Source organism: Dryobates pubescens, chromosome 22 (assembly GCF_014839835.1).
Source record: "Dryobates pubescens isolate bDryPub1 chromosome 22, bDryPub1.pri, whole genome shotgun sequence".
Taxonomy (NCBI): Eukaryota; Metazoa; Chordata; class Aves; order Piciformes; family Picidae; genus Dryobates; species Dryobates pubescens.
Genome location: NC_071633.1, coordinates 5,728,727 through 5,746,180, shown reverse-complemented (window position 1 = coordinate 5,746,180; position 17,454 = coordinate 5,728,727). Strand labels below are relative to the sequence as shown.

Sequence of the window (17,454 nt, the reverse complement as noted above, 5' to 3'; positions counted from 1 at the left end):
AAGTTGTAAGCATTCTAATTGCCTTGTCCTGCACTTTAAACACAGGTTTCACCTTCTGTCAGGTCAGAAACATTCAAACCCATTCCCCTTCAAGCACCTGTTAAAAGATAAACCTCCTGCTAATTAGGTTGCTTTTCCTTCTGAAGGGCATCTTTTTTTTTCCCAACAGAGCTTCCTAATAAAACAAGGAATTGCTTTGCTCCAGTCCCATACTCATTACAGAAAGCACAAAGCCTACCATAGGGCTACTGTATACTTCTATGCCCTGCACTTAAAAGATTGTTACTCAATCGTGATTGAGATCAAAGACCAAACGCTGTCTTTCCCTGGTATTATTAAGCTACAAATTCTCTGCAAAGATAATCTTTGTTCATATCTATATTATCTTACTCTCATTTCTCCTTCTTCAAGAAGCATTTATTTCTTAGCGGTTGTAAGCAAAATTGTGTATTAGTATGTGATTTTTTTTGTTCTAAAGGATATTTGGGATAAAATTAGAACACTAGCAGCAGTTCTTCCTTTTGCTCTGACATCCTTCAGAGGCCATATGTCGCATCACCTTTTGTCAGAGTTAAAAAGTAGGAAGGTCTAGTTATTTATTTATTTGTTTATCTTTGAGAAAATTACAGAGAAAAGTAATTTCAGCAAAAGCAGTTTCTGCCAAAGCAAAGGTTAAAAATAGTCACAAAATACTACACAGATGGCTCAACAGACCTAGCACACTACTGTGCAGAGACACAGATTAGTCTACCTCTAGGACAATGCTCTTTTTGTCAGGCATACCTTCAGACACGAGCAGAAAAACAAAAATTGTGGGGGTGAAGAGAATGTGATTTGGTTTTTCAGAACTCTGTCTTTTTATAACACTACACTGAGCTCTGCTGCAGCTTTTTGAGCACTGAGGATTTCACTCTGCTTACACAACATGAACAAAGAGCAAGGTAAAACCATGGTGGAACATGATACTGTGAACACCCCCTCACTCGGCTAAGAGGGGAAAAAGAAATCAAAAAAACCTCCCCAAACTCTAGCCAGGGACAAATCCATGGGATAAAAATTCTTTTCTCCTCAGTGCTGAAGATTCCTGGACAACCAAGAGACTAGAGAACTTCGTCCTATTCTTTCAGGCCTTCTAAAGACAGTGGTACCAAAACCACTACCTGTTTTCTTAGCTAGAACAAAGTGTTCAGAAGAGGTAAGGAAACAAAATGCTTTCTAGCCTATTCTATCTCCCATCTTAAGAGTTCCCTTTCTTCAAGCAGGGAGCTTGGATACCAGGGCATCTGGAAATAAGTACAAGCTCTATTTCTGGAAAAAAGTTAACATTAATTTCTATTTATTTCAAGAACTGACTAGACTAGACAAGACTAGAATAGAATAGACCAGGTTGGAAGAGACCTTTGAGATCATCACGTCCAACCTATAATCCAACACCATCTAATCAACTAAACCATGGCATCAAGCACCCCATCAAGTCTCCTCCTAAACACCTCCAGTGATGGTGACTCCACCACCTCCCTGGGCAGCCCATTCCAATGGGCAATCACTTTCTCTATGAAGAATTTCTTCCTAACATCCAGTTTAAACCTCCCCTGGCACAGCTTGAGACTGTGTCCTCTTGTTCTGGTGCTGGTTGCCTGGGAGAAGAGACCAGCCCCCACCTCTCTACAACCTCCCTTCAGGTAGTTGTAGAGAGCAACAAGGTCTCCCCTGAGCCTCCTCTTCTCCAGGCTAAGCAACCCCAGCTCCCTCAGCCTTTGTTATCTTTGTTGATTTATGCCTTTCCCACATGATTGAGAAGCCACATAAAAATAATGCCCTTTCAATCCCCACCCCCCCAAAGAAATGAAGCTTGGTCTTAATGCAAGTGAAGCATACAAGGCACAGCTGTGATGGGCAGTTGGCCATTTCACGAGGATTACCACAGATTCTGTGGAAAAAAAAGGGAATTTAGGGCACCGTTTTGTGAGCAGCTAGAAAACAAACAGTGCAGTTAGCCAAAATCTCAGCTACATTAGGTTCAAAACAGCAGTAACTGAAATCTTAATGTGGGAGAATGATATAATGCCATATTTGAAAAAAACCCTACACAAAATGACATGAGATTGCTGCCGAGACATCAGTGCCTATGAACTCCAGAGGACCAGATCCCCAGCTTCTTTTAAATACCTCCTGATTAGATAATAAGTTCTTGATTATGCTTTAGGTTTGCTTAGGTTCTCTGTAGCCTTTTGCCCAAGATTTCATGCTGTCCTCCCTCATCCCCCAAAGCTGTACATTAAGAACTCATTCAGGTAGATTTAGCACACATCACCCTTCACTGGAGATGCTTAGAAAAGCAACACGCATGCTAGTCAATGCTGTACAGGCTCCAGAGCTCCATGTGAGCATCCTCTTTTCCAAAGCTTCACAACTGGGATGATACCTTAATCAAGATTTCTTCAGGAACAGGGAGAACAACAAGCTACTTAATAACCAACTGACAAAACCCACTAGGTTCTCGTGAAGTTTTATGATTACCACAAACATACAGCTTCATAAATCATATGGTGTGGCTTTGTTTCAAACAAAATTTCATCCCTGCACTTGAACATCAAGAATTCAGGTTTTGGCTGTTTGTTTAAAGACAATTACAGCTGAGCAGCTCCTGTAGGGCCTTGACAAGGACTCTGGAGCCTGCTAATCACCACTGTAGTATAAGAAACATTTTCTTAGGAAAAACTAAGGATTAATAGTGTGGCTCCAAGTCACCTGATGCTTTTATAAGCATGATGGCTAAAAAAAATAATTTCTTTTTAATACTAATCAACTACCTCTGAGCCTGGCTAAACCACACATTTTACAGTCTGAAACAGCACCACTCATTACTGCACACAAGACAGGCATCAAATGCAAAACCTCCACAGCAAGGAAGTAAATTTATTATGGAATTACCAGAATGGAGTAAGTGCTCTGAATTATTTATTTTCCACTAACCATTCAAAGAGAAGAGCTGGAATGAGGCAAAATCCAATAAGTGAATCCATGCTTTATGTATGAAGAATACTATATTAAAGCATAATTTATGGCACCCTGTACTCTAAGGGAAAGGGGGGGGGGAAAGATAAAAGAGTTTGTTAACAACCATGACAATCAGAAGAGCAGGGAGGGATGTTCTCAATGTTTCATTTTGCCCACCAAAGTAGAATTAAAGAGAAAAATATATAAAGTATAATAAAAATATCAATTCCAGAATAAAGGGGGTGGGGGTGGGGGGGTAGGTCAAAAAGACCCCACAACACAACAATCCACCCAACACACAAAAATTCGTTGTGTTTTTCTCTCATGAATACAAAAAAAAGACTTTATAGGGGTGGTAACCACAACTGAAAATTTCCCTTTTCATTTGTTGACCAACAAAAGCTTTTGTTTAGTAACTAAAACCCTCAAACAGACAAACAACCGGATCCAAGGATTGCACCCAAGTGCACCTGTAACGCCAGAGCCCCCTGCACCATTTAAGCTGTTACCGCTTCTCAAGATTTAGACTGGGATCGCAGCACCATATGAAGATCAGAATCAAACCCAGAAACAGCTGCAGCGCACTCCAGAGTGAAAGACCTGTCCAGCATGTGGACATCACTGAAATCTCCTGTACCGCAACTGGAAACAACAAAGCAGCACCGTTTCTTTCTCAGGGAGAGAAACTTTACCACCGCGGGACCGGGACCAGGGATGCAGGCGGAAACGGGGCCGTATCCCCCCGGGGGGGTGGTCGCAGACCTCGCCCCGCTGGGTGTCCTCCCCGTGCGCCGCAGCCTCTTTACTTGAGAAGCGGTGAAATACCCGAGAGCACCCAGCCGCCTGCGGAGCAGCACCCAGCTGCCATGCGGACACAGGCAGGCATGTGTGTGGGCACGCACGTACGGTGCACCTGGCACCCCTGGGCGGTACTCGCACGGACACCGCAGCGGGGACCCGCACCCGCTGAAAGCGCTGTGCATCCTCTCCCTCCCCGGCACTTGCACAGCGGGCGGCGGCGGCGGAGCCACCCCCATGGCTGCTGAGAGGGCAGAGGGGTTTCTACTGACCTTTTTGCTGCCGAAAGGACTGGATGGAGCCCGAGTGGTGAACCATCTCGGCGGACGGCAGCCTGCCAGCCGCCGGCTGCAGCGGCAGCGGGGCGGGAACCCAGCGGCGAGGCCTGGCCCGCCCCGGCCCAGCTCGGCCCGCCCCGGTCCGGCCCGCAGCCCCCAGCACCGCTGTCGCTCTGGCAACGGGCGGAGCGGCGCGGCCCGGTCCGGTCCGCCGCTCAGCGGAGAACGAGGGAATGGCACCGGCAGCAGCCAGGCAGGGAGAGGCGGCACCGCGGGGTTCGAGATGCCGAGGGGCAGGCTCAGAGCCGGCGGCTTCCCCCACTCTTGATGAAAGGGAATTCATAGACTCATAGAGTCATTAAGGTTGATAAAACCTTGAAGATCATGGAGTCCAACCCTAACCCGACTACCACGACCACTGAACTGTATCCTGAAATGCCACATCCACAGCTTCTTGAACACCTCCAGGGATGGCAACTCCACCACCTCCCTGGGCAGCCTGCTCCAATGCCCCACCACTCTCTCAGTAAAGAAGATTTTCCCTAATGTCTAATCTAAATCTCCTCTGGCACAGCTTAAACCCATTTCATCTCATCCTGCCACCGGTTACTTGGGAGAAGAAACCAACACCAGCCTCCCCACAGCCTCCTTTCAGGGAGGTGTAGAGAGTAGTATGATCTCCCCTCAGTCTTCTCTTCCCCAGACTAAACTACCTCAGCTCCCTCAATCATTCTTCTGTATGTCAATGCCCTCCAAACTCCTCAATAGCCTTGTTGCCCTTCTCTGGACATGTTCCAGGACCTCAATGTCTTTCCTATCCTGTGGCACCCAAAATTCGATCAATCTCTCACCACACTGAGCCCACAGAGCTGGACTGGCAGGAACAGCACCTTCCTGCAGGGCAGAAGAGTCTGCAGCTTCCCAAAAAATCCTTCATCAGGCTGGATTTGTTGTTCCCGTCTCCTTAGTGTAACCCGTGGTGTCTCTCTTTAAAAGACATCAGGTGTTACTGGTTAGGTAATGAGAAGCTGAGTATGAACTGCCCCTCCTTCACACAAGTGTTCACATCTAGGCATTAGAAGTTAAGCTACTATTCCAGCCCCACCAGCCCTGTCACTGCACCACAAACACATGTTGCATCACCAGCATTTCCTCCCCTCCCCCCTATATATTGTAAATCTTAACAGTTTTAATCATCCTGGAAACAGCTTTATGTGAAAACACACTAAATTACACATTCAAGGTCTGATGTGGCCCATTTCTATGGTGTTTGTGTTGATTTTCCTTTTCTCCACAGTATGTGCCAGAGACTCATTCCAGATGATAAAATATTCAGATTTATAAGGCTTTAATTTCTTTCTGTCTTCAGTTCAGTTATTCTCCGTGGAGTCTGAGTAAATTTCACAATAGTGTCATCCAACTCCTTTTAGTATGCTTTGCTTTTAATTTTTTTTTACCACAACAATCTCTTTTCCCAATCTTCCTAAATTCAGTCACTCCAGTATTCCAGTTCTGCTCTAGCAACATCTATCTCCTCTTCTCCATTTAGGGATACATAGAATACATAGAATAAACCAGGTTGGAAGAGACCTTCAAGATCATCGCATCCAACCCATCAACCAATCCAACACCGCCCAAGCAACTAACCCACGGCACCAAGCACCCTGTCAAGTCTTCTCCTAAAAACCTCCAGTGATGGCGACTCCACCACCTCCCCAGGCAGCCCATTCCAATGTGCAATCACTCTTTCTGTATAGAACTTTTTTCTAACATCCAGCCTGAACCTCCCCTGGCGCAGCCTGAGACTGTGTCCTCTTGTTCTGGTACTGCTTGCCTGGGAGAAGAGACCAACATCATTCATTCAACAGAAGTCAATTAAATCCCCTATTGCAACCCGTGCAGCTAGTGGCAATATCTGTATCATTCCTTCAAAGTCTGTGGCTCCACTTGTGTGCTAGATGTACCAGAGGTTCCCTTTGACAGGAAAGCAAAGCTGGAGCTTCCCTGGAGTTGACTGGGATTTGTAGTATGCCATCTGCTTCAAAAACTAACATGATTTCCACCTTCCAGATTCCTACTACAGGCCAGCCTGTGCTGCAAAGTTGTACTACTTTGTCTACATCAGATTAATTAAACCACCACAATGGAGCCATGCTTTGGTTTGATTATAAGGATGTTTTTCTGCTATGAAAACACACTAACCAGCCATATATAAACCAATACATCCTTAGACAGGTAAAACAGAAGTTGCATCCTAACCAGGGAGCGATTCTCCAGCACTTTTTTTTTCTAGAGTACACCAGACATAACTCTTACATAACATGCAGCTGCCACATCCAACTGTTCCCATAAGGGGGAAAAAATCACCTTACCTCCTCAGGAGAGCTGACCAGATTTTGTTTATGTGTGGAACATTTGCAGAAGGTTTGTTGTCAGTCAGTTTAGGAAAAGATGCAGAAGCTATGGTGCTCTGAAGACATTATCCTACTCATTTGTCAGGCTCCAGTGGCTTTCTGCACACTGAAGGTAACAGATAAGGCATTCCTCTGCACTCTTGCAATCTCAGGGAAACTGCTGGGAACAGATCTTCCCTGCTGAGACACAGCACTATAAAATGTTGCATGGCAGAATAAGGCAAGTGGAGACCAGCCAGGCTGGCTCTTGTTGATCAACAAATGCTGGAAAACCAGGAGCAAGGCAAAAGAAGAGGCAGAATCAAAGCCTGGTTGTCTGCTTTCAAGCTTTAATGTAGATGCTAGAGTGGATAAGTAGGGATTAAAACCAAATCTATACTTAGGAACTGAAAGTCACAGGGAAAAATTAAGTATAAAACAAACTATAAACTTAGTAATTAGTAATCATATGTAGTCTTCAAACAGCAAGAGTAGTTCTGACACTCTAGTGGTCTAAAGCTTTTAGCTTTGCCAGGTTCTAAGCCAGAACTATTTCTGAGAGACCTTAGCTGGCACCTTTGACTTGCAGGTGAAGTAGAAGAGCAGCACACATCATGCTCCCTTTCTTACCAGAGGAAAACACAGAAGGACCATTACCTGCTCTCTTGTGACAATATCTACAAAATGCAGAAGGGAAGAAAAGGTGCTGATAAGTGTATTTATAGCCTGAAGAAGTTATCTCTAACACTCTCAGAAAAGAGGCTGTCAGCTGCCATCCATCTAATTTCTACTCCAAAGTCCTCCGTGGAGAGTTACAGAACACATCTATCATACGCTATTAGTGCACTGACAGGAAAGAGAAAGCCAGGCTAAGGTAGTGCTCAGAAACTCAGCATAAGAATTAAATTCTGAGGATGAATATTAGTTGTTTTTCTACTTGTTTCTTAATAATAAAGCTCTATTTTTAGCAGGAGATTGCACATACATGTGAAACAATAGGTACAACAGCTGGGGCTAACGTCTGTGAAGAGAAGGAAAAGACATATCTCCAAAGGTGATTTCAGCTAAATCCTTCACATTGTCAGCTGAGTAAGCTTGATACTTTCAAAATATAATATGAGAATCTGGAAAGATAATTCTTCAGTAAATAAGGACCCAGTTCAAGAATATTTTTAGAGAGTAAATAACAGAACAGTTATGATTTGATGGCTTAAATATCCCCATGCTCTTTAACATCTTTATTGCTGATCCAGATGAGGGCATTGAGTCCATCATCAGTAAATTTGCATGTGACACCAAGCTGGAGACAGGACTTGATCACCTGGAGGGTAGAGGGGCTTTGCAGAGGGACCTTGACAGGCTGGACAAATGGGCAGAATCCAATGGCATGAGATTGAACACATCCAAGTGATGGATTCTGCACATTGGCCACAGCAACCCCATGCAGTGCTACAGGCTGGGGTCAGAGTGTCTGAGAGCGGCCAGGCAGAGAGGGACCTGGGAGTACTGGTCGATGGTAGACTGAACATGAGCCAGCAGTGTGCCCAGGCAGCCAAGAGGGTCAATGATATCCTGGCCTGTATCAGGAACAGTGTGGCCAGCAGGAGCAGGGAGGTCATTCTGCCCCTGTACACTGCACTGGTTAGGCCACACCTTGAGTCCTGTGTCCAGTTCTGGGTGCCTCAGCTTAGGAAGGATGTTGACTTGCTGGAACATGTCCAGAGAAGGACAACAAAGTTGGTGAGGGGTTTGGAACACAAGCCCTATGAGGAGAGGCTGAGGGAGATGGGGTTGCTTATCCTGGAGAAGAGGAGGCTCAGGGGAGACCTTATTGCTGTCTACAACTACCTGAAGGGAGGTTGTAGACAGCTGGGGGCTGGTCTCTTCTCCCAAGCAACCAGCACCGGAACAAGAGGACACAGTCTCAAGCTGCACCAGGGGAGGTTTAGGCTGGATGTTAGGAAGAAGTTCTACACAGAGAGAGTGGCCATTGGAATGTGCTGCCCAGGGAGGTGGTGGAGTCACCATCACTGGAGGTGTTTAGAAGGAGACTTGATAGAGTGCTTGGTTGCATGGTTTAGTTGATTAGATGGTGTTGGATGATAGGTTGGACGTGATGATCTCAAAGGTCTCTTCCAACCTGGTTTATTCTATTCTATTCTAAATATGTAGAAAATAGAATCACAGAATCAGCCAGGTTGGAAGACACTTCCAAGATCATCAAGTCCAATCAATCACCTAACCCTAACTAATTAAGCAGACCTTGGCACTAATTGCATCATCCAGTCTTTTCTTGAACACCTCCAGGGACATTGACCCCACCACCTCCCTGGGCAGCCCATTCCTAAGCTTCATAAGCACAAGCTAGGCTGGGTCTGAAGCGTATTAAAATAAAAATCCACCCTCACACTAATAAGTATCTTTTGAAATCATTACTTACATTAAGCTACGTCTCACATTATATCTCTGTAACATTTTCTAAAATAGATCAAAGCTCTGGACTTCATGATGAGGAGAGGCTGAGGGAGCTGGGATTGTTTAGCCTGGAGAAGAGGGGGCTCAGGGGTGACCTCATTGACCTCTACAACTACCTGAAAGGTGGTTGTAGCCAGGAAGGAGTTGGTCTCTTCTCCCAGGCAACCAGCACCAGAACAAGAGGACACAGTCTCAAGTTGCACCAGGGGAAGTTTAGGCTGGAGGTGAGGAGAACGTTCTTCACCGAGCAAGTCATTCGTCTTTGGAATGTGCCACCCAGGGAGGTGGTGTAGTCGCCATCCCTGGAGGTGTTCAAGAGGAGATTGGATGTGGCACTTGATGCCATGGTCTAGTCATGAGGTCTGTGGTGACAGGTTGGACTCGATGATCCTGGAAGTCTCTTCCAACCTTAGTGATACTGTGATACTGAAGAGATCAGGATCAAACAGAACTGGTCTGAAACCTTGTGTCTATGATTTCTACAAGTCAACAGAACCAAAATCAAGATTCAGAAGTCTTGAGGAATGTGTACCCCCACATCCTACTGAGTTTTTGCTCAGGTTGGAGGTGTTTGACATGAACTCAGATAGACAGCCCTGCCTTTTGCATGAGATAGAGTCTTTCTCAGGAGAGATCAGATGTAAGATTTGCTATTTTGGTCTCACTTCACCATAACACGTCTATATGACTTGAGATCTGTAAAAGTTTTGCCTGACACAGGCAGGTGAATTGAGTCTCCAGATTTGCTTCCTATCAGGAAGTTCCCTACTAAAACAGACTATGAGAGATATCTTTTAAATTCAATGTTGTACTTCCATAGTGCTTTCCAGAAGGTCACATGAAATGTAACCTTACATTAAAACCTAATTAGCTTGTGCTAAGTGGCATATGCCAATTATTTCCTAAGAAATACAGGCATCACAAAAAATAATTACAGCCAGCTGTTAACTGTTGCCCAGAAAGAAAACTCAACTCATGAGGTTCAGTGACTGCAAGATTCTGCACCTAAAAAAACCCATACATCAATTCAGGCTGAGCAGCAGCTCCGATGGGAAGGACCTGAAGGTTATGGGAAACACCATCTTGAACACCAGCCAGCTGTGCACTTGCATCATAAATAAGGCAACCCCTAGGAGAAATGGAGCCAGCAGACCAAAGGGTTATTTATCATTTTTACTTGGCATGACTATAACTGCATCTGCAATTTTGTGTCTAGCTTTCTTGCTATGCTTCCTCTTAGTTCAAGAAAGGTGTTGGAAAATGAGAGAAGATCCATGAAAGGGCTTTCCAAGATGGCCAGAGGTCTACAATGTCTACTGTGTGACTACAGACAATTAATCTGAAGAAGAAACTGAAGAATAAAATAATCTGAAGAATAAATCCAGCAGCCTACAGTTACTTTAAAGTCACTTTACAAAGGTGACAGCACCAAACTGCCATTAAAACTTCAGCAAACTTAATAGAATAGAATAGAATAGAATAGAATAGAATAGAATAGAATAGAATAGAATAGACCAGGTTGGAAGACACCTTTGAGATCATCATGTCCAACCTATCATCCAACACCACCTAATCAACTAAACCATGCAACCAAGCACCCTGTCAAGTCTCCTCCTAAACACCTCCAATGATGGTGACTCCACCACCTCCCCGGGCAGCCCATTCCAATGGGCAATCACTCTCTCTGTGTAGAATTTCTTCTTAGCCTCCAGCCCTCACCTCCCCTCCAGCCTAAACCTCTCCTGGTGCAGCTTGAGACTGTGTCCTCTTGTTCTGTGTCCTCTTGTTCACGCTAAATGACCTGTTTAGCCACAACAGGTGGCTTATGTGCCACACATGGTGGCACATAAGGTTCAGATTGAACCCTAAGTTTTTACAACATGAGTAATTCATCATCAGAGCAGCTGGCCCAGAGAGTAGCAAAATATCATCCTTGAAGGTTTTCCCAGTTTTTCCCTCAGCAAGCTACGTCTGACTCAATTTGGGGGTGGCAACAGTAAAGCTTTAGAAGAGGAAGCTGAATTAGAATCATAGAATCAAACAGGTTGGAAAAGACCCCAGAGATCATCAAGTCCAACCTATTACCTAATACCTCATGACAAACTAAACCATGGCTTCAATTACCACATCCAATCCTTTTTTGAACACCTCCAGGGACAGGGACTCCACCACCTCCCTGAGCAGCACATTCCAATGGCCAGTCTCTCTTTCTTTGAAAAACTTTCTCCTCACCTCAAGCCTAAACTTCCCCTGGCACAGCTTGAGATTGTGTCCTCTTCTTCTGGTGATGGTTGCCTGGGAGAAGAGACCAACCACCACCTGTCTACAACATCCTTTCAGGAAGATTACCTTCAAAGATTATAACAGAGGATGTAATTAAAAAGCAAATTCAAGGGAGTCAGAACCAGACTAATTCAGACCAGGAAACAGACAACCAAATGTTGAATTGTTATTAAAACAAACCATAAATTTATATAAGTTTATAATTTTGTTGAATTATGTGAATCCCTTTGTTTTTGAAGGGCTCTGTTGAATATACGCTTAAGCAGCTCATCAAACTGCAAAACAGCAAGATGATATGAAATAGAATAGAATAGAATAGAATAGAATAGAATAGAATAGAATAGAATAGAATAGACCAGGTTGGAAAAGACCTTTGAGATCATCGAGACCAACCTACCATCCAACACCATCTAATCAACTAAACCATGGCACCAAGCACCCCATCCAGGCTCTTCCTAAACACCTCCAGTGATGGTGACTCCACCACCTTCCTGGGCAGCACATTCCAATGGCCAATCACTCTTTCTATGAAGAACTTCTTCCTAACATCCAGCCTAAATCTCTCCCGACGCAGCTTGAGATTGTGTCCTCTTCTTCTGTTGCTGGCTGCCTGGGAGAAGAGACCACGCCCCACCTGCTGCAACCTCCCTTCAGGTAGTTGTAGAGAGCAATAAAGTCTGCTCTGAGCCTCCTCTTCTCCAAGCCAAGCAACCCCAGCTCCCTCAGCCTCTCCTTGTAGGGCTTATGCTCCAGACCCTTCCCCAGCTTTGTTGCCCTTCTCTGGACACATTCCAGCAAGTCAACATCTTTCCTAAACTGAGGAGCCCAGAATTGGACACAGTACTCAAGATGGCCTAGAGGATTAATTCAGAACGAGCTGCCCCTTCTCAAACATTCCAAAATTCTTGCTAAATACAGTTTCCAAACAATTGCAAGAAAACTTTACACAACATTGCAATTCTTTAGTCTAAAATGTTGTCTGAGGGCACTAAATGTTTAGAGCAGCATCCAAAAATTATTGATTTTTCTGGGAATTTTTATGTAATGGGTTTACATAGCATGAAGAATTAATATTTACAGAATTGGTGAGTCCATCTCTTTCAAGGAGGGCAGGTCTGTACTAGCTGAAGCTCTGCAAGGCAAAATTAATCTTTTACAATATTTGCAGTAAAATTGTTTACAAATGTTCTGATCTTATTGAAAACACAAAAAGGAGGCCCTTCATCAGTTCTAATAAAGGTGTCAGTCACTATGGAGAAGGTCTAGAAAGCAGATTATGGAGCATGCAGAAGTGTGTAGCAGATGAATTGAAAATTTGAATATTTCTATAATGATTTTACTGTGTGTGTTGCTAAGACACTAGCCTGTGAAATCTCACCAATTTCCATATTTTAATATTTCATTTCTGTGGTAATTTTAGAGACCTTGTCTCTGTTGAGATAGAATTTTCCTACATCCATGGAACTGGCTCCATTTTCTGACTGATATAAAGCGTTTGGGCCTTAACGAGGTAGCCCACTTCAAATGGGATGCTTTGATTTAAGCTTGTGTTGTACAGATTCATGTTTTCCTCCCAGTCACTTCATAGATTCATAGAATGTTTTAGGTTGCAAGATCATCTAGTTCTAACACCCCATGCCATGGGCAGGGACACCTCCTGCTAGCCCAGGTTGCTAAAGACCTCATCCCACCTGTCTCTGAATACCGTCAGGGAGGAGGCATCAATGACCTCCCTGGGCAACCTCTTCCAGTGTCTCACCCCCCCCACTGAAAAGAATTTCTTCCTAATCTCCAGTCTAAACCTCCCCTCCTCAAGCTTGAAGCAATTCCCTCTCATCCTATTACTACAAGCCCACAGCATTCCTGCATTTCCCTCTTGGCCAACCTGTCATCTTCCAAAGCAAAAATAACTACTGAGAATTTCTTCACAGGTGACCATTCACTGCAGTGCCATCAATGAAATCATAGCAGGGGGTTTCATTTAGCATCTTCACAGAAATGCTTCAGCATCTTAAGCATCATGCTCACATGCAGCTTTGGCCTTATTTCCTGTTGCGTTATAGACTCCTTTACGGTTGCAAAGCCTCATGCTGAGTAGTATGTCCTCATTCCAGCTCCCCACTAGAAACATGGCATGTATTTTCTCTGACAGCAGCATTTGGGAGTGGATCAATGCTGAACATGTGAGCTGCAAAGCCCACACACATATGTACCACGCATCAATCACCTCCCCATCATTTTGGAAGAAACATACTGAAGTGGGTTTTCCCATCCCACAGACTTCTGCATTCCACCACCACAGAACCTGCCTGCTTTGCTATACCAGGTGAACTCCCACAAGAATCATGTCTCCTAGCACTGATGCTGTAGACAATGTTTTCAGAGAAGTTATCAAGGTGCCATCTGGCCTAGATGCTGTGTTCCTACCTTACAGAACAGGAAGACAAGCGATAGCGATATCGCAGAGGCTTTTGTTATAAAATTGATCTGAGTGTCCTTTAACACCACATCCAAGTGCAATAATGTGGGCTTTAAAAGATACAGAGCAAAAATACAGTGCCATGCTGCATAACTGAGTATTTTATGTGGATTTTCAAAATACCCAAGACTGATGGAAAGGTGAGGGAAGATTTTCAAATGCAATGCATGTGTGATCACATACCGCTTTTCATTTGGTAATGATTTGTCAGTGCTAATTTCTGTGTTTCTGTTCTAAAGCATCATGAGGAACAAATGTGTTGGAGTTTAAGTACTGCCTTGTTGACTTTGCAACCCAGAAAGTCAAAGTAATGCAGTAGTGCAGCACAGCTGAGGAAAAAGCAGCCATCAGAAAGCAGTTAACAGAAGAGAAGTGCTCTCCTTGTCTACAAACACCACTTATTCAGTGGTGCTGTCTTAGGGTCCATGCTAAAAGTACTCAAGTCAAATCACCTGTGAATGTTCTTAAAGACTGATTTTAAAAGATATCTAGATTACATTTGGTTCCTTAACACACAGAGATAATCTATTCATCTATAAGTCCATGGCTTGCCATCAGAATATATAATTTATAGCTACGCCTCTTACATGACTCAAGTGAACTCACCGCAGACAGAATATTTGTAGGCCACTTGTATCCTGGACAGATAGTAGTTATATGCCAAATCCCAGAAAAAGATTTTCTTGGAACACACAGTGTATAAAGTGCTAAGAATAATAAACAAGAGTATGAATGCTGGAACTGTATGGACTACCCACCAGGCACACCAGCAAAACCGGACTGTAAATTAGGGTTAAGCAAAAAAAACCCCACAAGTTGCTTGTGTTTTGGGTTTGTTTGTTTTTTTTTCTTATCCTCTGATTTCTATTCCTATTTAAATTCTTCTTTTCAGTTTCAGGCAGTGTTGTAGTTCTCTAGCTCTTTTATCCTGCAAGTTTGGCATTTGAAGATGTCACACATTGAAAAAATTAGTAGTATGTGACCACAGAAACAATACCAAAATGCAGTGAGCTCCATGTACCTTTAAGTATAATCTTCTAAGCTATTCTAGTGAAATAAAGGTTTTCTTCTCTGAAGAAAGTTTTTCTGTCTTAAATGTCTCTACTTCTAAATGGAAATTGGAGAAGTTTTGAAAATGTGCACATATCAGCACAAGGGATGAAATATTTTTTCCCTGAGAGGAAGGACATTTTTTGTTTAGCTTTTGCAGTAGGTGGAAGGGCACAGAGCATTTTCAACGTGATGTTTCTAAGACAAGGCAAATAGTAAGTAAAAAATTTGCTCTGCCTCCCTTCCTCTCACTTTTTTGCCTCTAAGGCATCTATGCAAGAAACACGACGTACTTTAACTTCCTGGTGGGGTGAGAACATGAAGGAGGACATAAAGGTCTTATCTAGATGTGTACATGCATTTATATATAGCCTATAGACTTCAGATAGGATGTAAAGTAAGAAGTGCATTCCCACAGGCTCAAGGGGGGTGCTAGGAGAAAAGACTGTTTCAGTTCCATCCCACTTCAGCAGAGAAATAGGGGTGATGGATGTTTCTTCCCAAACCCACTTTCTGGAGTTTAGATTGCTAAACCTATTGGCAAATTTGTTACTCTGTTGTTTTGTAGTTACTAACAGTTGGGGTGGGATTGAGAGTTCAAGATTAGGATAAAAGTTCATGAGGCTTTTAGCTTTACTTCATTAGGAATGGTTAACTATCTTAATTTCATTGAACACAGATGACAGAATGTTATACATAAATAGAGCTAGAGAGTAACTGAATCTATCATCTGTTTAAATTCAGGCCAAGTTTTCTGCCTTGCTTCATCCTACTGGCTACATTCATTTATGCTGCCTTACAGGCCTGAATTAACAGAAAGCTGGAGGCACTGTATATAATATCTTCAATTTAAGCATAATAGGTTATCTACCTTTAATCTGGTAGGACAATTTATGATTCCAAAGCCTAATCTCCAAATCCTATTTCCAAATCCATTTTCATAGGTCTGACTATGAAATCACATTAATAGCTGTTCGATCCCTGATTCTAAACAGCCTGGGAAAAAGCTGATCATTTGCAGGCAAAGCGGAATGGCAGACAATGGAACTACATTTGTTTTACTTAATAAGATAGCTTTAAATTAAGGTAAAAATAGCATATGCACAGATGCAGCTTTCCAAGTCTACTTTTTCTATTTGTATTAAGTAGAAAGATTTTGAATGGCTAGAAATCCTCAGCAGCAATGCGTTTGCAATGTAAATATTAATGATCATTGTGGAATGGAATTATCCCGATTACTTACTGTGGAATTATGCTGATTAATGCCACAGTGCTCCGTTGGTTTTGGCTAAGTTATCCCTGCTAGCTACTCTGAAAAATGTATTTTTGTAAATGTTAAGCCTTTTCTAACTGCTTATTTCTAAGAGAGTAGCGTTTTTGAGCTGTCAGTTTATTTGCATGCATTTCATTGAAAAATTCTTATTTAGTCATGCATGGAGAGTTATTAATAAACAGTTCTACTTCCATCATCATCACAAAGACAAAATAGATAGGGAAAAAAGAAGAAAAAAGTACATACCTACTCCTTGGTTGTATGCAGCATCTGGATTTCACATGCTTCGAAGTGCTACATCTCACCAGCCTGGTCAGTGCCTTTCAGTGGTTTTAGTGCTCTTTAAGTGCGGGCTGTTCCTGGCTATTACTGCTGCAGAAGTAATGTGAACTGACTGACTGTACTGTATCTTATCTCAGCATCATTTAGAACTATACAGATGAAGTAAGCTGTCAAGAGCAGAAAAAATGTTTGTCAGTCTCAGTGCACCCAGGGCAAGAGCTGCAAATCGTTTTCACAGGCTCTTTTAACTTCTTGCTTCTAAAATACGTACAAAGGCTTTGCACTTCAAATAGATAGGTATCATTTCCCTCTACAAACTGAAAACCAGAAATATGAAGCACTTTTGTATGTTGTCCAAATCCGAGGGCTGCAGTTTCTCAAAATGAAAAAGCCAGCCCCAGTTCCACCTCACTGTCACGTGCCTCTTGTTTCACTGTTTATCTAAAAAGCACATACTGCCAGTGCTGCAGGAGAGCCTGATGGCTTAATGACGTATGGAGCTTTGAGAACAGAGACAAAATGTTTGTTTGGAATGATTATTGAAGCCTTCATCTCTTGTTTATTCCTTTGGAAGTGTGAAGCAATCATAATTCCAGTAAGACTGCTTAAATTGCACAGTTGCAAGCACACACTGTGTCACTTGAACCAGATCCTTCAGTTCCCAAAATGGTACAGAAGGATACTCAAGGATAGAATCATAGAATGGATTGGGTTGGAAGGGACCTTAAAGATCATCTAGTTCCAATGCCCTGCCATGGGCAAAGATATCTTCTGCTAGACCAGGTTGCTCAGACCCCTGTCCAACCTGACCTGGAACACCTCCAGGGAGGGGACATGCACTCTAAATAATTTCTTCCTAATATCCAGTCTAAAACTCCTCTCTTCCAGCTCAAAGCCATTGCCCCTCATCATATCACTAGAAAGTCTTGTCAAAAGTCCCTCCCCACCTGCCCTGCAGGTCCCTTAAGGTACTGGAAATCTTCTATTAGGTCTCCCTGGAGCCTCCTCTGCAGAGGAGGCACCTGCAGCCTCTCTGCATAGGGAAGGTGCTCCAGCCTTCTGACCATCTTCATGGCCTCTTCTGGACCTACTCCAGCAGTTGCATGTCCTTCTTGTATTGGGGCACCAGAACTGGACGCAGTA

General features: G+C 43.3%; 1 protein-coding gene across 1 annotated transcript in view; it reads right to left on the bottom strand.

Annotated features, from left to right (window-relative positions):
• Positions 1-4,177, bottom strand: part of ANO3 (anoctamin 3) — a 122,620-nt gene extending 118,443 nt beyond the window's left edge. The window contains exon 1 of the mRNA XM_054171673.1: positions 4,071-4,177. Within this exon, the coding sequence (XP_054027648.1) occupies positions 4,071-4,116 (46 nt within the window). The 5' untranslated portion in view covers positions 4,117-4,177. The remainder of the gene's footprint in view (positions 1-4,070) is intronic.
• Positions 4,178-17,454: the final 13,277 nt, after the last annotated feature.